At 37.1% G+C, this 23,767-nt stretch overlaps 1 protein-coding gene across 7 annotated transcripts in view; it reads left to right on the top strand.

Annotated features, from left to right (window-relative positions):
* Tank (TRAF family member associated NFKB activator) overlaps positions 1-23,439 on the top strand; it is an 83,313-nt gene extending 59,874 nt beyond the window's left edge. For 5 of the 7 annotated variants that reach the window (XM_059260547.1, XM_059260545.1, XM_059260544.1 and 2 more), the window contains 4 exons: positions 12,851-12,921; positions 13,574-13,689; positions 18,947-19,497; positions 22,610-23,439. In XM_059260547.1, coding sequence (XP_059116530.1) covers positions 12,851-12,921; positions 13,574-13,689; positions 18,947-19,497; positions 22,610-22,786 — 915 coding nt within the window. In that variant the 3' untranslated portion in view covers positions 22,787-23,439. Of the gene's footprint in view, positions 1-3,838; positions 3,951-12,850; positions 12,922-13,573; positions 13,690-18,946; positions 19,498-22,609 lie in introns of all 7 variants that reach the window. The other 2 variants (XM_059260549.1, XM_059260548.1) reach the window with 1 other exon arrangement.
* Positions 23,440-23,767: the final 328 nt, after the last annotated feature.

A 23,767-nucleotide genomic window follows, 5' to 3' on the forward strand; every position in this document is an offset into this window, starting at 1 on the left:
TTCTCTCCTGTTCTGTAGATTTCTTCTCATGCTTGATTGTTTTCTTAGCTGTGCAGAAGCTTTTGAATTTTATGAAGTCCCAGTTGTCATTTGTTGGCCTTAATTCCTGGGCAAGTGAAATCCTGTTCAGGAAGTCCTTTCCTACACCTCTATCTTGTAGGCCACCACCTATGCTTTCTTCTAGCAGTTGTAGTGTTTCAGCTGTCAAATTTGAGCTCTTTGATCTACTTGGATTTTTTTTTTCCAGTTTGATAGATAGAGGTCTAATTTCATTCTTCTTCTGCATGTGGACATCAGTTTTTCCTAGCACCACTTGTTAAAGATACTGACTTTTCTTGAATGTTTCTCACTTTTTGTCCAATAGCAGATGGCTGTAGTTATGAGTACTCATGTTTGGGTCTCTGTTTATTCTGCTGGTTTCCATGTCTGTTTATGTGCCAGTATCATATTGCTTTTATTACTATAGCCTATATTGTGGGTTTTTAATTTTTTCTTTATTTATTATGTATACACACACCAGAAGAGGGCATCAGGTCCCATTATAGATGGTTGTGAGCCAGCCACCATGTGGTTGCTGGGAATTGAACTCAGGACCTCTGGAAGAGCAGCCAGTGCTCTTAACCTCTGAGGCATCTCTCCAGCCCCTCCCTCTATATTGTGTTTTTAAGGATAGCTTAGATTTATTACATATTTGAGAGCTGGCTATATATTCAGTGTAAAATAATTAGTCCTAACTTAGAGAAAATATTGGCTAATTAAACAATTGAAATTAAAATCTTTTGCATTTGCATATGTATTGATCTGTGCTTAATAAGTTATCATTAAATTCAGGTATTTTAGATAATACAGATGAAAAATTATTTCCTAATATTTTGTTATATTAGCTTTTTTTTCCCCAAAAAAATGAAAGCAGTCCACAGTTGCTATTTTGTAAAAGTACACATCTGCATGATGAGACTAGGAAAGCATAGAGGAATGGATAAGATATACTATAATATGTTGATAATATTTGAATAAAACTAATCTATTTCTAGAAGTTACACTCCTAGTCAGTCGGCCTTGTAAGTTAACAGAAATCACTTTAACCAGTAAGAGAAAGATTTACTTCTAACCACCCAGAGTCCTTTTGTCCTTGTGTCTGGTGGATGGCTTGAAGAGTTGTTGTCTGTAAACAATTTCTGTTAGATGTGCAAGGGGGAGGCTTTTGGGCACTTTGGCAGATCACACTTGTGTAGCCAACCTCGAGAAATGAAACATGAAGCGAAGAAATTAGAGATACATTGGGCAGGGGGACAGGGGGAGACCTTTTTAGAAAATTTGACTTAAGAAACTTAAAATTGGGTTAGCTTAAAATTTTAAGTTAAGAAACTTAAAATTAGGGGTTTAGCTCTGTGGTTGAGTGCTTGCCTAGCATGCATGCATCCTGGGTTCAGTCTCCATTACTGCAATCGGCCTGTGTTTGTGCTATTCCTATAAAGGGAGTGTGCAGGAGTCCTTTTTCTTCTAAAAAGATCATTAAAAGGTCAAGACAGCAAGGCTCTATTATTAGATAATGCTCAGTACTCTACTTAGAGTTGAAAGAATGTGCCTAATTTAACTTGAATAACTGGGTTTTTATCTCTTGTTCACCATGGTAGTTACATATCTTTTGCAATGTCTATCATATAACTAGTTACCCTAAAGTTACTAAAAAACTTAACAGCATAAAAACAACAAATTATTTTCTCAATTTCTGTGTATCAGAAACTCAGGAGTGACTTAGCTGGATGGTTGTGGCTCACGATTTCTCGTGTTGTTGAAATCAAAAGTAGGCAAGGATTGGCGGCTTGAAGGCTTCACTTGTTAGAGGATGCACTTACAAGATGGCTCACTCACATAACTTTTGGCAGGAGGCTTTGCCATATGGATGTCTACTCATAGCCTGGCAGCTAACTTTGCTCGAAGTAAGGGATCCAAGAGTAGAGTACAAAGTGCTTTCTATGACCTAGTCACTAGAGTCACATACCTTCACTTCCACAGTATTCTTTCTGTTCATTAGAAGTTGTCAGTTGCTCCAGGAACAAAGAAGTAAATCTGTATCTTAAATAATAAAGCAATAATGTGTTATATATTTTTTAAGTATCCATAAGCATTGTAGATCACAGTCAATAGAGGAAAATGACAATGGTAAGGGGTAGGGAAAGGGTTAGTCTCCCCCATCAAATGATGACAATGAATTCAGTTTCCTGAGTCCTGTGATTATGCTCAGAAGGAAGAAATACCATGGTCTATGATCTTAAGAATTTGAAAAATTTTATAACATAAATATAGACTTTTAAGAGAATGTTAATGGACAATTTTTAGAGAACTAAAAAACCATTGCATGTTGTTACTACTTTTTGTAAGCAGTTTTGAAAATTGAAAATATTTATAAATAAGAAATCCAATTCTGTGAAAATGTACCTTCCTCCTCTCTTTTCCCATCCCCATTGTGTGCACATACACTGAACTTGAGTTCCTTTTAAGCTTTGAATACTCAGTGGTATTGCAGCTCAGAGTTCCAAATGCTACCACGGTTCTTCCAAAAATAACATGGTCAGGTCTGTCACAGCACTGTGGTCCTGGTACCAATTTCTCTATTAGTTTGCTTCCTTTTGCTGTGATAAGCACCACAACCAAAAGCAACTTGGGGAGAGAAGGGTTTCTTTCATCTTATAGTTGTAGTTCATCATGAAGGGAAGTCATGGCAGGAACTCCAGGCAGGTACCTGGAGAAAGGAACTAAAGCAGAGATCTTGGAGGAATACTGCTTATTGGCTTGCTCTCTGTGGCTTGCTCAGTATGCTTTTTTATACAAGCCAGGATCCCCTGCCCAGGGATGGCACCACCCTCAGTAGGCTGGGTCCTCTAGCATCAATCACTACGAAAATGTCTCCACAAGCTTGCCTAAAGGCTGGTCTGATGGAAGCAAGTCCTCAATCTGGATTCCCTCCTCTCAGGGACTCTAGTTTGTATCAAGTTGACAGAAACCAACTAGCACATACTCCTTCAGTTTTTATGTTGGGCAGTTTGGGCAGGTGGTGTGAAGTTGAACACCATTAAGCTTTCTGGCCTTCTGTAGTTTAGAGAATCTTAGATTGACAGGTCTTGGTTTTGGGTGACATCTTCGTGCTTGCATTGTGTGCATTTACATACTCTGGACTTATGGTTGATTTCCAGCTTAGGGATATCTGTCTAAGTGTTGGGCCCCATACCTTTCTTCAGTACTTTAGAAATCATTTTCTGTTGCAAGTCTCTTAAACTGCATGCATATATATATATATATATATATATATATATATATATATATATATATATACACACACACACACACACACACACACACACACACACACACACACACACTATAATATTGTAGTCCAGGCTTTGTATCTAGAGAGTATAACATACAGATAGATGGCAGACATGCTATTTATCATTTAAACAAAACTTAAAATTCAGACTTTTCAACAAGACATTCATCACCAAGTGATTTCCATCAGAAAGTTATATCTGATTTATTTTGTCTAAGCATAGTACTATCGTAAGTTTTCTAAGAGAAGAGATTGCAATAAAGTTGACAGTTACTCAGACATTAAAAATATTGTCAGCTAGGCAGTGGTGTTTGCACGCCTTTAATCCCAGCATTTGGGAGGCAAAGGCAGACAGATTTCTATGAGTTTGAGACCAGCCTAGTCTACAGAGTGAGTTCCAGGACAGGCAAGGCTACACAGAGAAACCCTGTCTCAGAATAAATAAATAGATATATTGTCCCTGTGTCCTGTTAAAGCTCACCTTTGTCTTTCCCTCTTATTACACAGAAACGAAGCTGTAGTTGGTCAACAGTGGTACATGCCAACCTGGAGCTTACAGAAAACTGAAGAAAAATGTGTTCTTATGTGTACCATGTTAGAGAATCCTTGCCTTTTCAGTGTAAGCAAATGTCTCATTCTGAGGGTAGAACCAGTTTTATAAGTTCCTTGAATTTAAATTAGTATAATATCTATGCAAATATATATATACACACACACATACACATGTATAATAAATTTTAGAAAAAGAAAATGAGAAATGACATCTTCCCTAACATTTAAGCAAATTTGAGTATGTTCAATGTGGCTGTCTTTTCTCCCCTTATGTCCCCCAATTGTCCCTTTTTTCACATCACCCTTCTCCCCTTTTTAGTTGTAAAATGGAGTTGGCATATTCTTTCCGGCCTTGGTTTCTCATGCTAAAGCATGAAGAGGCTGTTTTCTCTCACAGCCTCAGTAGATAAGGAACAGCCCCACCCCCACCCCACCCCACCCCCGCCACACACAAAGCAATCTAGTTTCTCTTACTGTTGTGTTAAAATCTGTCATCCTAAAAGCTCTCACATCTAGTTTGAAGGTATGATTTTTCAGTGTTATAGAATGCACCTACATTCAATTTGTTGGATTTGGGTTTTGTTTTGTTTTCTTCCTTACATTGTATACTAAGAATCCAGCCTCATGTACAAAACACAGCTGTAAAAAGGAAAGCTCTTAGCGGCTGTTGATAATATACTAATACTTGGTAAGAGGCAGGTCCTCTTTTTACAATTTTGTTGGCATGTGTGTGCACGTGCCCCATGGTGCACATGTGGAGGTCAGAGAACAACGTGCAGGAGGAGTCTGGATTAAACTCCAGTAGTCAGGCTTGGTGACAGGTGCCTTTACCCGCTGCTGAGTCATCTCCCTGGCCGCATCAGTGAACTTCTCACCTCTTTAAGAGCCAGTGGTCTGTCTTACATTTGGACTGTCTTTTTACTCAGATAGGTTTATAACATAATGAGCTAGCCATTTGGAGGTTATTGGTTTACTGGATTGTAGAGATTATAGATCTTCCAAGTATTAACTTATTAGATAATATTTAAAAATCAGATTTAATAGAATCATCAAGCTCACCACAAAAGCCTTTAACTATTGGGCAGCTGTCAAGCTTGCTATAGCAGGTACAACTTTTCTAAATTGTAGTTCTCACTTGAAAGCTCAAATTTTATTATTGGCAACAAGTCTTGTCAGTTGTTTTCTTAAAGTGACAGGCTAGCTTCATTTGCTTTTGAGAAAATGTCTGACTAACCATAGCCTGCATGTCATTCATTCTGTGAAGTGAAAATAGCGTTCTATTAAAAAAGTGACTAGTTCAGCTTGCACCTCAAACATTACACAAGTTTTTTCCCCTAAGACAACCCTTGCACTTGAAGATAACATCAGGAGTTTCGCTCACAGTTGCTTTTTGTACCATCAGTGTAAAGCCAATACAGTAAGCCTTGCAAACACCATTTTAATGCTATTGTGAAAATAGTTTAGCTAATAGATAGCATTATGTAAGTTTAATCATTAACCTCTTTGCAGATGCCAAAAGAAAACATAGACCATGTCAGAGAAAAAAATGTCTTTATTAGCTGTAAAATAGCAAGCAGCAAGAATAGATTTGCCTTGTTCCCACCTGGCAGGAGGAGGTTTACATAGGAGAACCCAGATGGATGCCTGTGATTATGTTAGTGGAAAGGAGCGTTTAGCTTAGGGAGTCTTGCCCTTTATAACAAGCACCAGTTCAGCTGGATCTTTGGGAAACTATGTGCTCTTTCAAGTTGGCTGTCTGTAAACACAGTCCAGAAAAATGCCCAGATAAAGAATAGTCAGAGCCTTGGGTTCTTGACATGTGCAAGGACACCCAAGGCCTGTGACAGATCTCTCTCTCCAATTACAGATATCTTGAAAGACTCTTGGCATTCACAGGGTCCTGAATTCTTGTTGAGACTCACTGGTGAAGATAGATTGTAATTTCCTGTTAGAAATGATTTTTACCTTTTTCTCAGTAAGAGAAATACTAAGAATATTCTAGCATTTCATCAGCTTTAAGAATGCATGAAGATGGGCTGGAGAGATGGCTCAGCGGTTAAGAGCACTGCCTGTTCTTCCAGAGGTCCTGAGTTCAATTCCCAGCAACCACATGATGGCTCACTACCATCCGTAATGAAATCTGGCGCCCTCTTCTGGCCTGCAGGTGTATATGCAGACAGAACACTGTATACATAATAAATAAAAATAAAAATCTTAAAAAAAAAAAAAAAAAAAAAAAAGGGCCGGGCGGTGGTGGCGCACGCCTTTAATCCCAGCACTCGGGAGGCAGAGCCAGGCGGATCTCTGTGAGTTCAAGGCCAGCCTGGTCTCCAAAGCGAGTTCCAGGAAAGGCGCAAAGCTACACAGAGAAACCCTGTCTCGAAAAACCACAAAAAAAAAAAAAAAAAAAAGAATGCATGAAGATTACAATGTTTTCTCGTTGTTCCTCTTCACATTTATTGGATAATTTTTATATATTAAGTGATACTTATAAATTATCTCCAGTTACTTATCTGTATCTATTGTAGTATGCACGTAGCAAATGCTGATTTTTTTTTAAAACTGTAATCTAGTAGAAGTGTGGAGTAGAGGGGTATGTAGCTCAGAGGTAGAGTACATGCTTATCATGTGCATCCTGGATTTAAGAATATATGTAATGGGACAGCAAGGTAGCTCAGTGAATAAAGATACTTCCACCAAATCTGATGACCTGAGTTTGATCCTGGGGACCCACTTGGTGAAAGGAGAGGATTGCCCTGGCATGCATGCACAAGTCTCACCACACACAATGTATAAACTAATATAATAAATTTTTTAAAAGAGAGAATGTATGTGGGTTAGAAATGAATACTAAAAAGCCACTTAGCTTTGTTTAACCACAGGCTCTCCAGCATTTTCCTAATGTGGTATTTTGACATGTTTTAAATGGGCTTAGTAATCCCTTCAGTGACATTGCTAAAATTTGGAGGTTGAGGAGGGGGTGGCTCACCTAAGTTTTCATTTGCACCTAATACATTACACTCTGAATTCTCCTGTTCACTAGGCAGACTCCTTATGTTAGGACAGGAGACTCACACTGAAAGATTTTTTTCTTTGCCATTAGTCATATTTCCATATTCTTTTTAAATTTTTTAAAGATGTTTTTATTATGTATTTTTAGTATGGTTTTATTAAATGTAAAATACAAATATGAATACTGTTGCTACCACAAGAGTTGGCATCTTTTATTACTATGTCAAAGTTTTTAATTGTCCATATAAAAAAAGAAATATAAGAATATGGGGAATATTAGCATCTAATCTACATTTTCCATTGGCAGTAGAATAAAGCATCAAATCTGGGTTTTTTTTTTATTTCTTCTGCATCTACATAATTAAGATCATTTCACATTTTTTAAAACTTAATTCACAAAATAATAGAATCAGGTCTTTGACACTTATGAAACAGGTTTTTTATTATGTGTATGCATGTTTTGCCTGCATGTATGTGTGTGCACCACATGCATACCTGGTGCTGGTCACACTGCATCTGCACTCAGGAAGCAAGGAGGATGAATGCTGGTGCTTTCTCCTTCTTTTATATTCAGTCTCTGCTCTCAGCCCATGGGATGGGAGGGCACATTTAAGGTGAGTCTTTCCTTACTTTTCTGGAAGCACCTCATTGACACACCCAGAGTTGTGTTTCCATGGTGATTCTAAATCCAATCAAATTGACATTGAAGATTGATCATCACAGTACTGTGTACATTAAATTACAGGTAAAGGGTTTTTCCAGATCAGTTTAATATAAAGGGGGCCCTTGGGAGAGGGGTATGAGAAATCTTACGTTAAATGGTTACTTAAGTTATGTGGTTTCTATTTTACATGAGAATTCACCCCCAGGAATAAATATTTATACTCCTTAAGAAGTATATTAAGGTGCTGGGGAGGTGGCTGTGTACCTGAGAGCACTGCCTGCCCTGCCAGAGGAACTGGGTTTGATCCCCAGCACATGGCAGCTCACAACTCATTTGTAATTCTAGTTCCAGGAGATCCAGTGTTCTCTTCCGGCCTCCACACGCACCAGGCATGGATTTAGTGCACAGACACACACAGGCCAAACACCCATACACATAAAATAATAAAATATTTCTAAACAAAGTAATTCAGAAAGATGTATATAGAATGTAATGAGTGAAGGACTTAAAAGATGAGGTCATAGAAAAGTATTAATTTTCAAAGTGATGTTAGTGATTTGAAATCATAATGGTTATATATAGATGAAGGATTTTTCAACTTTTTAAAGTATTTTTTATTGTAGCATTGAATTGATAGATATTTTTGGTGGATTTATATTAAACCAGAACCCTGTAAAGAACTTGGAAGTAATTTTATTTTATTTTTATATTGTTTATTTCTTGCCACTTCCTTCAGAACACCGGGATGAATCCCGTTTTGCCCTGGAGTTGTTCCCACACTGGCAGTGGGTTTGCCTCGCACACTGTCTCGTGTACAGCAGACCAAGCTCCTAGTGGTTTGCTCCTCTATGTGCTGTACTTCCAGGAATTTTAATGAGGGTGGAAGAACCGTAGATTTTACATGTACATAGATTTGTGCAGATCAATTACAATTCCCCTATTTCTATACTTACATTATCTCATTTCTTTCTGTGTTTTTTTTTTTTTCTGGTCCTATTTTGTGGGTCTTAATTCTCTTGTTTTTGCTTTCTCCTTAGTTCAGTTAAATCGGATACTTGTCGTCTCCATGAATTTTATTTTACTATATCTGAAGCTCATATGGAAATATCGAGCCTCAGTTGGTCTTTTCATATTTAATTCTTTAAATTCTAAGAAATCTACATGAAAGGGAATCTCTTGTTTTCTGTTTCTTTTTCCACTACTCATATTTCCTTTTTCTGTGCTGAGTTTTACCCAGCTCACATTTATAGCTTCACAGTTTTTTACCCTTTATCAACTCTTCCTCTCCCCTTTTGGCATGTTTCTTGATTTACATTGCTCAAAGTGAAAGTAGTTCTCAAGCATGGGCCTGTACTCAGGAGGCTGAGGCAGGAGGGACCCTGAGAGTTGAAGACCAGCCTGGTCTATACAGCCAACTCCTAGTTGGCCTTTCTCTTAAAAACAAAAAAAGGTTGGGCATGGGCATGGTAGCTCATGCCTTTAATCTCAGCACTCAGAAGGTGGAGGCAGGTAGAGATCTCTGCAAGTTAAAGGTCAGCCTGGTCTATAGAGCAAGTTCAAGACAGTCAGGACTATGCAGAGAAACCCTGTCTTAAAAAACTACCCCCCCAAAAAAAAGTGTAGTTCTCTTTTTTCTGTTTTAAAAGAACAATCTTCTTGAACATAATCCAGAAATTATATGAATTAGTATTGATTCCACTGAGTTGCCCAAGCACCTAACAGTAAACATTATTTTCGCATGCGAGGATCCCAACCAAAGTTTAGAGGGAATACTTGGTGCAAAACTGGCATAACATGGCAGGTATTGCTATGTATATCACTGAGAACTTATATTCTTAATTTAAAATTAGTTTTCTAGGGCTGGAGATGTAGCTCACTGGTGGTAAAGTACTTGCCTAGAATGTTTTGAGTCATAGGCTCAATCCCCAACAATAAATTAGTAAAAATAAAATTAGCCTGTTAAGGTTTAGGTTACTTAAATATAAGAGAATATACAAATACTTCTACTTTTTATACCAGCGATAACAAAGATACGACTTGTCTAAAAATGTAAACTGAGGCATGCCTAAATCCTAGCACTTGGGAAGCCAAGGCAGGAGGATCTTGATAAGTTCTCAGTGGCATACTTAGCAATGTTACTCTGGGATCTCTCTGTACATGGCCTAGGTTAGCTTTGAATCAAGATCCTCCTGCCTCAGCTTCCCAAGTGCTAGGATCATAGGCATGGCTCAGTTTGCATTTCTTTCTTAGAGGGGTTGATAGCTAGTACTTTCTGAAAGGCTACACAAAACCATTTTCAATTCTCTTTGTCTTTTTGACAGTGTCAGGGACACACCTCGGGTCTTGGGCATGCCAGGCAATTGCTCTGTCTTTGAGCCACATGCCTAGGCAACTTTGCGTTATCTCTATATGAAGAGTAAACTGGGTCTTGGACTGATGGAATAGTAGCTGCTGTTTTCTTTTTCCACTTTGAGGATCACCAAATACTCTGGCTCTGACATGGATGCTTTTATTTGATACTTACCTATGAAAAACTAATTGGCTAACACTAAGATTATCCAAGTTCACACACAGGAAGTTTTCAGAACACTTCATGTCTTCAGCTTTCAGGTGGGTTTGTTGTAATGGATTCGGTAGGAGGGCTTATCCCCATGGAGAGTGAGTAAGAGTGTAAACCTCACTTCAGCACCCACTTCACTAGTTACACACACTAGTCACATAGAGCTTGCAATAGTTCATGCTGTTGTGTATTTTATGTCTCAAATAAATCCATTTGTTGAATGACTTGACACATAAAAATCTCTTAAAATGTTCATATTTCTCTTGCTTTCTTACTTGAAGTTAAGATAATTTCATCTTCCTACAGTGTAAAACCCACTTAGTAATATTTGAGAATCAAAGGAAAAATGTTCTGTCTTTCTGGTGTTAACTTCCTCTCTAGCATATACACCAAACAATAGTCAATATGAAGAAAGATAACATGAAGGCAAGATGTGCTGGTACATACATACATACAATCCTGTAGTTGAGAGGCTGAGACAAACTAAGGTACATAAGACAACCCTGCCAGATAGAGAGGGAGCTGGCAGGAGGGAGAGAACATTGGAAAGTCTGTGTTGAGGGAAGTGTTGAAGTTGCCATCGGCTGCATTAGTCCTAAAGCCTTTCAGAAATAACGATTGTCTTGAGGAAGTTGTGTCGTATTGTTACAGTGGAAAATGGCATTAGCATGTTAAACCCGTTCTAACTAAACCCTACCGCAGAACATCTTCAGCAACCCACGTGCATTTTTATTTTCCAGCTAGTATGTTAAGGGTCCGTTTTTAAAATTCTTCATCCAGTGCTAGGGGTCCTAAAGTTTTCAGATGATGGCTGGAGGTGGGAGTACACAACTGTGACCCCAGCACTCTGGAGGCTAACACAGGATGATCTCATAGACTACACAGTGAGTTCACAAAAGTACACAGGCTTTTCTCAAAGAGAAAAATGCTCACTTGCTACATAGTAACAGATGTAGTATGAATGGTAGAAACTGCAGTGTACTGCTTGATGTAGTAATGCTTTTTTTTTTAATAGTAGTTAAAAACAAAACTATGAAAAGCTGTATTTTTTTTATCCTAAACTAAAAGATTTTCATTTTTAGGCATTTAATAGAAATCCCTGAGTTACCAGAGTACCCCATTTGCCCCTGCCAATACACCCAGTGATTTTTTTTCACTTTATCAAATCTAGACATCACAGAAGGTTGGCACCAATAATTTTCTAAGCCAAACAAAAATTTATCATTGTTTATTACCTTTTCTTTCCCTCTTTCCCAGTCAGTCGCGGTTGGTTTTTAATACTCTTCTAACTTCAGAAACAGCCGCTCTTAGTTATGTAAAAATCAGAGTTTGGAAAGTACAGTGTTGTCATTACCACTTTCCGTAATTTACCTTCAGTTCTTGGTTCTTTCTACCTCCTAGTAAAATAGTTACTGCAGATTTCTAGTGGCAATTTTTAAAAGGAAATTGTTCCATTAATTATAATCCCTTTTTATAATTTAATGTTAAATAATCAAGTATTTTTGTTATCATAATGTACCTCTCCTTTGACTTGCTATCACATTTGATAATCTCGTGCAAGTTTTGGTAGAGAGGGCTGAAGAGATGACTCAACAGTTAAGAGCACTTGCTCTTCTTCAGGAGATCTGAGGCATCCAGCCTCCCTGGGCACCTGCACTTATGTGCACAGATACACACACTCACCTACACATAATTAAATAGAATGAAAATGAATTTATTTCACTAATAGCTAACAGTGACATTGAATAAAACCAAAAGTTACTCGAGACTGGGCTGACAATATGGCCCAGTGAGTACATGCACTTGCTGCTAAGTATGCAGACCTGAATTCATTTCCCAGGACCCAGATGGCAGGGAGAGAACAGACCCCTGCCAGTTGTTCCTGCATGCACACATAAAATAAATAAATGTAAAAATGGCTTGAATTTGAATTTAGGAATTAATTATACAGTTTGGGCTACAGTATAATTTATGAGTATATAATATTAAGACTTCATCAGATTTAGGAATTTGTTGGCTTACGGTTTCAGAAAGCACAAAGAACCTACCAGATATGAGGTTTTGTGTATTTTTAACTCTGAGCCATAGAATACATGACTACAATATGTTCTGCGGCTATCAGTTTTCAGTGTCAGAATATGTGTAATACCAGTATAGGCCACAAGGTGGGAGTGGAAGGCAAGGACTTGTATCCAAACAGCCCAAATACATAATGCATCATCTTTTATAAACCTTTTAGATGCTTATTAAATAAGCAGGAGCTGTAGTTTGGTTATTCTTGTGTCACAGTTGCATTTCTTATTTTAAAAAAACCTAACAAAAGACAGGGACATTGATTTACACATATAGGCCATTATTAGTGAATCTCAAAGAACAAAGTGTCAGAAATATTTTGCCCCTAAATTTCTGGGCATAGAGGTGCTTGGTGATCAGAGTAGCAATTTTGATTAACTGAATATGAAAAATCCTTTAGTTACCATTAGTATATACAGTAATCAAAGAAATTACTGAAAATAATTCATGCTTTTATTTTCATTTCCCTTGATCTCATTTAAAGAAAAAAAAGACCTATTATAATATTTTTTATGTATACATAAAGCCTCTTGTACTGTGTGGGAGAGAGCAAACACGTATTACTGTGATTGGTTTTCATTAGGTGAATGTTGTATTGTGTTTTGTCTATTGAGTGTGGAAGCGTGTAAAGTGTGATCATTTTTTTTTTTAATCTCAGGTAAGAAGACAAGAAGGTTCTTCTGGAAAAGACCCCTCAAAGGACCTCAGCAGCCCTTCACATCAGGAAAGGTGGTTCTAGAGCCTTCTTTGCCAACTCCAGACTTATGAATGTTAAAACAGCATTTTGTATTTTCTTTTTTTTTTTTTTTAAAGATTTTATTCCAGCCTAAGAAATACTTTTTTTTTTTTTTTTTTTTTTTTTTTAAAGATTTTCTTAAAATGTGTAACCATTGTAAAGGAAAAATAGTTGACTGTTAACCACTGGAGTGGACCCACATGTGAGCTGACCTAACCACATCACATAGTTACAAATGGAACTGGATCTAAACAGCTGAATTCTCTACCAGGACCCTGTTTCAACAAGCCCTGTATTGTGGCCTTATTGTTTGACATAGATGAATCCTGATAGGAACCAGAGTGAAGAATAATTAATACTCTATTTATAATGTTTACAGAGAAGATGAGTGTGACATATGAATAAATAGATAAACTACTGTGCAGTGCATTTATGAACTAGCACTCTTTTCATTTGCTTTGTGCCTAGCTTTTCAAATACTAGGATTGTTTTTAGGATATTTTCTACAAATTTAAATTCTGTTTTTAACATTTAACTTTTCCATAATTCTGTAGCCCATAAAAACTATGTTGTATATATTTAATTACAATGAAAAAAATCACTTGAAGTTATAACTTACATTTCAAAATATTGATTTGTTTTTAGGGATAATATAGAGAAGACTTTCTGGGACCTTAAGGAAGAATTTCATAGGATTTGCTTGCTGGCGAAAGCCCAGAAAGACCACTTAAGCAAACTTCACATACCAGACATTGCAACTGGTAAGATTCAATTATCTTATAGTGATTTTTAACTGTACTGGTTGAAATTGATTTCACTTTTAATGTAAAAATACTTCCAAATGCTTATAAAAGGCTAATAATCTGCATCTTGCCTCTTATGGTTGAACAAATATATGCTATTAAATTCTATGCTGTACATTATAGAATTCTTGCTTTTTCACTGTATTCATTGTATATGGTGCTGTATAGGTTTAATTGAATTGAATTCGCTTAATGAGAAGTACCATCTTGAAAATATAAGATACATCTCTATAATTTTTATTTGGGGTCATATTAAACATTAACTTATCAGTAAGTGACCTCAAAACAACACTACTAACTACTTAACTAGCTAAAATTATAACATCACATTTGTTTATAACTAAATTCTGCCTCAGATATCATTAAACACTACTTAGAGTTTCTGATAATCTAGTTCAAGAGTAAAAAATGTACAGTGTACATTTCCTTAGAACCAGTTCTTTTGGCAGCACAAAATAAAAATTGAGTATAAAATGCCGCTTAGGAACATCTGTTTTGCACACGTGTTGGTTTTTTGTTTTTATTGAGGTAGGGTCTCAGCTTGCCACCTGGCTGGCATGGAGCTCGCCATGTCTACTGGGCTGGCCTCAAACTTGCAGGAATCCACCTGGCAGTCCCCAAGTGTTGGAATTGTAGGCATGAGCCACATGCCTGTGTGTGTGTGTGTGTGTGTGTGTGTGTGTGTGTGTGTGTGTGTGTTTTGGATTTTTAGGTTGTTTCTTTTTTTTTAAAGCTCTAGACTGGCATTTTGGTAGTTGCTTCCGTAGTTAAACTAATAACAAAATAACAGAAATTAAGTCTAGCATCCAGACACTTCAGTAAACAAAGGGAAAGTGAAATGATCATTGAAAATGATAGATTCTCTTTTTACCCTTGTAATTTGGGGTATTCTATAGGCAATCCCCTAGCAGTGTGATTGTAGTTTTCACTCTGAGAGATGCTGCAACAGTGATGACGAGCATGTCCTTAGTTGAAGGTCCCGTTGTTCTGTGGCTCTCACGTCACAGCACTTGAAATCACTGAGAGTGTAAGTTCTCTTTTGCCACAGCAGCCTTGGCTTCCAGTAAATGGGGAGGGGAGGAAAGCAACCTTTGTGTATAGAGGTAATATGTGTGTCTCCCCCCCCCCCCCCCCCCCCGTGTCTGTCTTCTGTCTTCCCAAAAAGAACTCTTCAATTCTCCATCTTAATTCTGTAATGTTCAGGAGAAATGTTTCTTTTACACAGACTAAAGACACTAGAAGTAAACAGTTTCACTTAAAATAGGCTAGCTGTATCTAGAATTCACAAGCATGCTCTTTGAACATCAACATCTTATCAAAACATTGTAATAGTGATATATTCTTTGTTATGCAGAGAACATAACCCATTATCAATTATTTAATACTTTGACCATTTTTAAATTGCGTAAGTCTAACTCTTAGTATGTATCTGTCAACCTGAACACTGAGTGTTTAACTTCCATTTCTTCCTCATGAAAGCTGCTTAACATTATTCTTATGCTTTATATTAACTGTGTCACAAATAATATGTAAAACATTACTCTTGAAATGTTTTATATCTGTATTAAATTGAGTAAAGCCTTGTTTGGTCCAAAAAACCACAAAATGTTAAATATTATACCCTATGGTATAGCTAGCTCTGTACTATCTACTACTGTGTATTAGAGAGGAGGGGGTTCAGACACAGTTCAGAAACACACACCTGTGCAGGGTTTCCGACACGTGTGCCATTACCGTGTACACCTGTGCAGGGTTTCCGACACATGTGCCATTACCGCGCACACCTGTGCAGGGTTTCAGACACATGTGCCATTACCACGCACACCTGTGCAGGGTTTCAGACATGTGTGTCATTACCGTGTCTCTTTTGGTCATTCACTCAGGACAGTAACCTTGAGAAAAGATAAAGGCAGAACTGTATGTTTAAGGAAATATTTTCTAGGGGAGAGTTACTAATCTAAAAGCAGGGTCTTATTTCATTGGCTATTAGATAAGAAGAATACAGGATTAGGGATATAGACAATCCCTGGCTCTTTTGTCAATATTCATGATAATTTGCAAAGGCAGTCTAAACAGCCTATATGTAAATTTGGAAATCTAAACTTTTTCATTTTACTCGTTTTCCTTGCAAAAGTAAGTGTTTTTGAAACAAATTGTAAATGCTACATGCTCACTGGCTTGTGTCTCTCAGTGTGGTATTAGGTGACAGGTGTTTTCATGGACTTTGTTTGATTTTTATCTAAGCTCAGAGTTCTAATAGTCATAGGAATCTTAGAATCTTCCTCTTACCACGTGTACAGATCAACTCAAATTACTTTAAAGTGGCTAAGCTCATATACCAGCTAGCTATTCCAAAAGAAAATATCTGCCTACTTATTACAGCTGATTGTTGTGTCCCTGTTTTCTTTGAAGGGGGATTAGGTCACCGTTAAGAAAGTCAGGCCAAGCACAGCTTTGTCAGCTTGATCCTCTCTGTGTAGAAACCAGCATGTTCAGTTTAACATAATGGTTCTGAGAACACTCTGGAGTTAACTACCTGGGTCCTAGTGCCAGATTTAGCACTCACTGGCTGCACAACCTTGAAGGTAGCCGTAGAATTAACCTCTCCATATCCATTCCTTCACATGTAAATTAGAGATAATAATAGTGCCTGAGTTGGCGTTGCTTTGAGTATTAAGTGAATTAATGTGCACACCACAGTTAGTGCATGGCACATGGAAGTGCTGGCAGTGTTAATAGTCGTTGCCATTAGCAGCAGCTGCAGAGTCTAAAGCATTTACCTTGTTCTCCTGAAAGTCACTGGAGAAGATAGTCCTCCTCAGGTATTGCAGAATTTTATTCCTATTTCCTAGCATTTCCTGCCACCCTCAAGTCTACTACCAGGAAAAGTGACTACTTGAGAGTGAATGGACTTTATCAACCTCAAAGGTCAAAGAAATACAGCAGAACAATTGAGTTTGGTTTCAATTAGTCACAGCCAGAGTATCTAGTAAATGTGGGTTATAATCTAGGTTCTGTGAGGAAAAGAATGCAGTATCATATGTGTGCTGGGCAGTAGGTGGACACCTGCGTAAATAGGGAGCAGAACATGCTTTCAGATGTCATAGAAACCTGCTTTAATGGGGGAAGGGAAGTCTACCTGCAAACCTAAGAGTATTCAGTCCTGAGAGCACCTAAGCATCATGGGAGAGCCATCCAGAGAATCAGTGTCGAGGTCAAGCTGGGAAGGACAAGTAAGAGTTAGGCAAAGAGCTACGCATGGTAATGCCCATAGCCATAGTACTGGCAAGGCTGGGGCTGGAGGACTGAGAGTTTGGGGTAACCCTGGGTGCCATAATGAGGCAGTCTGAGGGAGAGGAAGGGGGAGATATGTAGGTGTGTGGTAATGCTGTAGAATGAGCTAAAGAAGGTGGAGGCATTGTACTGCACACCTTATCCAAACAGAAGGCTTTTGTGTTGGAATGTGCTACGGCAACAGTTAAGTGTCGTAATATCCCAAAGATCAAAGAAATATAAAGAAATTGGCATTTGTTGAATGCCTACTAACTTAAACAGAGTGGAAGATGCTTTGTCTGCTCTGTACTCTTCTGCCTGCTCCATTGGTAAAGTCTGCATTTGTGAATGTATGACTTCACTAATGACTACTCATCCATTGTATAAAATACATGGCTGCACACATAGTACTGCACACTTGTAATTCCAACCCTCGGGTGGTGGAGTCAGGAGGGTCAGGAATCCAGAGCTAACCTCAGCTACATCGGAAATTCCAGGCCAGCCCAAGCTTCAGGAGACCCTGTCTGAAAGACAAAAACAAACAACCAAATACACTGCAAAGCACACTGGCTTCTTGAAGTGGCATGGTGGAGCTAGTTTCGTTTTTTCCAGTATGTCAGGATCATAAACATGGACTGTGCCTTGATAGTTGTTGGGTGTGTTTTGGTTTGCTTTGGTACTATGAAATACAGCTCTTGCTGGTCCTTTGTTACACTGTGGCCTTTATTGGTTTGTTTTTTAAGATTTAATTTTAATCTTGTGTATGCGGGTATGTGCATGAATGTGGGTGCCTGTAAAGGCCAGAGAGGTAGGGGCCCCTGGAACTGGAGTTACGGGTGGTTGTGAGCTACCAGTGTGCGTTCTGGGGACTGAACTCCAGTCCTCTGGAAGGACATGTGTACTCTTACCACTGAGCCATCTTTTCAGCTCAGTTCTGTGGTGTTTTCTGAATTCATACGTCTGCAGTTCTGATTTGCTTGCCTCCTCCCATGCTGCCAGCATTTGCTGACTTCCTTCTTCCCTTAGCAGCTCATCTCTCCATTTAATTTGCTGTGATTGCTGTCACTCTAACTGGTTCCTCAGTTCTCCTTGCCAGCATCCGACTGTAGCCTAGAGATCTTGTTGGAGAAATAGCTTCTAGGTGGATGGACTAAAGCAGCTCTGCTGCCTACCTCACGGCAACTTGTTAGTTAAAGAGGCCTTTCTAACCCCGAGAAAATGACATATACACACAGTTTTGTTTTCTCTTTTCGAGGCAGGGTCTTGCCATATAGCCCTGTCTGTCCTTGAACTTGCTATGTAGATCAGGCTGGCCTGGAATTCACAGAGATCCACTTACCTCTGCCTTCTAACTGCTGAGACTGAAGGTGTGCATCACCACACCCAGCTATATTCACATGTAATTCCTTAAAGTGCATCCAAGATGTCAACCTCTACTGCCTCCACTGTCTTCTTCTTTCCTGACCCTGACACCACTGAGTGTAGACAGTGACTAAACTAATTAGTTATACTTAATAACACACTGATATTAGGGGAAATGAATTAACTAATTCATGTAGTAAATAATAAATGCCCTAATTTATATATACATATGTATGTATGTATGTGTATATGTATACGTGTATATTTAAGCTTACAGTTGTAGCTTCTGTTACAAAGTAAGTATATACACTACAAGCATTTTTGTAAGTGTGAAGCAGTGTAGCTGAGAACAGGATGCAAAGCTTATAACAGAAGACGTAGGAGAAGACAAAGCAGTCCAGTTGCAGCTTGAATGCTGGGTTCAGTTCACCTGCAGGGGACCGCTGTTATCCTCGTGGAAGATGGGAGCAAACATAAAAATACTGGGTGTCTTCAGTTGGTATATAAACCAAGAGAAAAACAATAGTCCTCTGCCGAGATTTGAGTGTGACTATTTCCCTCTGTGTCCTTCTTCCTGCAGACACACAGTGCTCTGTGCCTATCCAGTGCACTGATAAAACAGACCAACAAGAAGCACTGTTTAAGCCCCAGGCTAAACATGATATAAACAGAGGTACACCGTGTATCGCATCTGTTACGCCAAGAGGACTGGGCCGAGAAGAGGAAGACACCTCTTTGGAATCACTTTCTAAGTTCAATGTCAAGTTTCCACCTACGGACAGTGACTCTACTTTCTTACACAGCACTCCAGAGACACCGAGCATTCTTACTCCTGCCATATCTGAGGCAGTGTGCCAGGACAAATTTAATATGGAAGTCAGAGACAACCCAGGAAACTTTGGTAAAACAGAAGAAACTTTATTTGAAATTCGGGGAATTGACCCCATAACTTCAGCTATACAAAACCTTAAAACAACTGACAAAACAAAATCCTCAAATCTTAGAGCTCCGTGTTTGCCAGCTGGAGACCATAATGTGTTCTATGTAAATACATTCCCACTTGAGGACCCGCCTGATGCACCTTTTCCCTCACTGGATTCCCCAGGAAAAGCTGTCCGAGGACCACAGCAGGTAACTGTTTTGCATTAACAAATATTTTATTATGTGTGAACACACATTTTGTCATACATGCACAGATACGAATCTCTTTTAAGTTATCAGACATCCATTTTAAATTAATGACTATCCATAGTTGAGACTTTCAGTAAAATATGTAAGTTCTGTAATAAAGGACATGAATTTTAAATATGAATATGATAAAGCTCTGTCGAGATTTATGGCATGGCTTTACATGCTTAGTCCTTCAATCACAACTTATTTATGTCAGTATTCTAGTGGATGCTTTATTAAACTTGATAATGGGAAACAAATATTAAAAACTTGTACATGTACACATAATAATGTGTAGTTTTCCATAAGTAGATACTTGCATCAAATATTCAGAATAAACTGTCATTCGGCCTACTTCTTACATTCTCAGTTACAGTAGTACATAGGTCGGCGAGGTGTAGTATGGTTGCTGACCTGACATAAACAGATATCCGTATACACTTTTCGAGGAATGAGTTCTTTGAAATGACTCCTGACTGAGTTAATCAAATGTCTATTTCCTGTTTGTGAAGCAGGAAGACTATGTAGCCCATGAGTCTAATCCTACCACCCTGTTTCTCAGATTGAGGTTCTTTCACAGAAAGATTCTTTTTGTTAGGGAGAAAAATAAGTTTTGTTTAATTCCTGAAAGCAAATGAAAAGTATATAAGTGTTAAAATACACAGAAGCTTGTGAAAAAAAAATCCCCATTAGAACTTTCAAACATTTGATTTTCTTTCATAGAAAAAATTTCTTCAGCTTTAAGAATTCTTAGTTCCAGACCTTTAAACAGCGTGTAGGAAGCAATAGTCAGACTGGAGTATGCTTCAGTACTAGGTAAAACCTAGGGGTCTGACAAGTCTTAATTATTAACTCTCTGTGTTCTGCCCTGTACTTATTTCACATCATGGTCTCAGCTATAGTTGCTACCAAATGAAACAATTAAACAATTTCATTTATTGCGAGTGGAATTCCTGTGGAGCTGTGAACTGCATCAATTCTAATGCTTGTTATTCTCCCTCCATTCCCTCTTGCTTGTTCTTTTCCTAGTCAGTCTGTGCATTCATGTTTCAGTAGATGGCACCCTGCATTGTACATTTACTTTCTATAGTGCAGCAAGGGAAACAGCTGGTATGTGATTACAACTTGGTGGAAAAGTATTCAGCTTGAAAAATGCAAGGGAATTGGTGTTGAGCTGTCACAAGACATGGGGCATAAGGTTAGATAATTGATATTTTGGCAGAAAAAGCAAAAAAGCAAAGAAATTGGTTTGATTTAAAGGCCACGTTATAGTTTTAGTTTGCAAAAATGTTTATTTAAATGAGTCTTTTTAAACATTACTCTCTTGTATTAATGAAGCTCATGGGTACAATTCTTGAGTGGTCCACAGATAGTAAGAAAGGAAGTTTTGGTTACATACTTTGTTTTTACTTTATATTAATCATTACTACCAAATAAGTATTTTTCACTTCAGCTTTCATAGCAAAGACTAAAATATGTATCAGCTTATTTTTGTTCTGTGTGATTTTCTTTTTTTACTTTTGCTGAGTCAGTAATTGGGGTTCCAATTAAATTCCAAGAACAGATCCAGTCTGAACCAAAAGCTACTGTCAGATTTCAAAAGTAAATTGTCACTGGAAGATTGGCTTACCAAATTTAGGAACTGGCTGACTTTTAAGCTAATTTCTTGCTATTTTATAATTCTTAATAAAAATATATTTAAAGGAATAAGTCCATTACTAGCCACAACAGTTTTGCATTAGAGTTTTTTTACTTTTTCATTAAACTACAGCCAGTAACATTTGAATCTAATTAACTCTTAACTAATTTCCACTTATAATTATTACTGCTTTTCTCTCATCAGGGAAATTTTTCAACAAAAAATTACTTGGCCCCAAATTTTATGACATTTATTTTAAATATTGTTAGTTTTGTGTCAACAATAACTTCCCATGAAAATAAATTGAGTCCACATTCTAAGATGTTTGTTCTAACTCTTGAATGTATCTTCCTACTTAAACAGAGCTTACATATTAAAACTGCTGTACACAGCTGTCCTGCAGTACTCACTATTAGATAGTAATGCCTTGAAACCCAGAAACTTCAGTTAACAGGACTGTTTATATAAATACTTAGCTAACTAGATGAATGAAGTTAAAGGCATAAACACTGTCAAGCGTGAACCAACCTGTGTTTCATTGAAAACGTATTAGTAATTGGAGCACAAAGGAGTCTCTTTAAATGGTTTTATGAAGTGACTCTTAATTTAGCTGTGTCAAGGTAATCAGTTTTTAATAATCTGGCTTACACAGTTCAGGAAAGTAAGATATTTTTGTCAATATCATTTTTATTAAGTACCTACTATTAAACTAATTCCTACATAGTATTATTCTAGGGTTCTTAAAAAGGTATTTACAAGTTTTTATTTGCTAATAAGTACAATGGAGATGGTTCTTTTTATTTACAATTTTCCATAGTTCTTTACTTGGACACCTATTGATAGGTTTTTATTTTATTATCTGCAAGAAAGAGTGAGGCCAAACAATAAAACAAGCAAAGTAAGAAATCAAGAGACTGTGTCTCAGGTTCAAGTTTGTTGAGTGATTTAACATTTGAATTTTTTAAACTGACAAATGGGATTTGTATAGTAGTTTAAAAGAAACTTTTTGAAGAAACCAAAATGCTGATTATATGTAATTTGTTTATTTGTATTTTGAATTGCCTTTAATAAAAGTGTGCTTGTACATGTATTACTACAATTTAAGGTTTCTATTATAAAGTACAAAACATAGAACTTAATAAAGTCTAAAGTATTGGCCAGTGTTTCAAAACTATTGCCATTGAGATAACTGAATATTAATGGCTGCTGGTGTTAAGCTGCAGTATTTTTAAACATGTAAAGATATAATTATAAACATGTAAAGAGTATGTGGTTAAGTCATGCCCACTCTGAAAAATAAATCTGCTTTCACATTAGATAGAGAATTTCAGATGTAAGCTCATACAAAAGTCGTTCAAATTTTTGGATTTGAAATTTGATGCAAGTTAATTTTAAATACAAGTAACAAAAGATGTTTTTGTTTGTTTCCTGCAGCCCTTTTGGAAGCCCTTTCTTAACCAAGACACTGACTTAGTGGTACTAACTGGTACAGACTCGGAACGCCTTAAACCTCAAGTGTGTGAATTCTGTCAAGAGCTTTTCCCACCGTCCATTACATCCAGGGGGGATTTCCTACGGCATCTTAATTCACACTTTAATGGGGAGACTTAAGTCACATTTGAAAACAGACCTATCACGTTCTCTGTGGTGATTCTGGATTCATAATGCTAGAGAATGCTTGCTTGTAAGCTAAATTTAAGATGGTTTATAAAAGAAATTCAGTGTCACAGTTATTTGAATTTTTTTCTAAACTTGTTATTTTATCTTTTAAGAGATCATTTTGTATAAAACTAATTCATTATATTCATGTTTACACTATTATAATAATTCAAAATTATGCATGTGACTTAGAGTTACATAATCATAATTTATGTCTCAAATCCCTACGCTTATTGTTTGACTCATGACATCTATTAAATTTGGTAAAACCAAATGTTTATAGGGTATTGTGTATAGGATTTCACATGAATTTTTAAATTATTTATGCTACAGCTAATGTTCTTTTAAAATACATAATATAATTTATAGAGAATAGCAGACAATATAATCATCTAAATAGCGAATCAGACATTAGTTACCCAGTGAAAATTATTTAAACATTTTAGATCATTTTTAAATAATACACATGGTTTTAATTTTTACTATGTGTATAGATGCATGATTAAATGAGTTAAATATTAAAATTTACATATGTTGTGATAATTAAAAGTGTTCTCTTTTTCTGAGGTAAATAAATAAATGACATTTGGGGAACGTTCATAAAATTCATGTCTCATAGCATTTATTACACATTAATAGGTCACTTTAAATTTTAAAACGATCTTTCAAGCTAAGCATTCTAAATTTTTTTTTCCTTTTATTGAGAACAAATGCAAAAGCCTGTAAGGAGAATCCATATTTATTAATTTAGATTAGAAATGTTCAAATTCATGTTGAGAGATTTGCTATTCATTGTTAGCAGCCTGATTGATGGCCACTGGTCTCGAGACGTCTGAGAGAGGGTACCAAGTCTGCAGTGCTGGAAAACTGTTCAAAATGAGACTTCCCTTTCATTCTTCATGATTCTTGCCGTTTGGGCTTCTCTCCCTCCCC

Source organism: Peromyscus eremicus, chromosome 4 (genome assembly GCF_949786415.1).
Source record: "Peromyscus eremicus chromosome 4, PerEre_H2_v1, whole genome shotgun sequence".
NCBI classification, from domain to species: Eukaryota; Metazoa; Chordata; class Mammalia; order Rodentia; family Cricetidae; genus Peromyscus; species Peromyscus eremicus.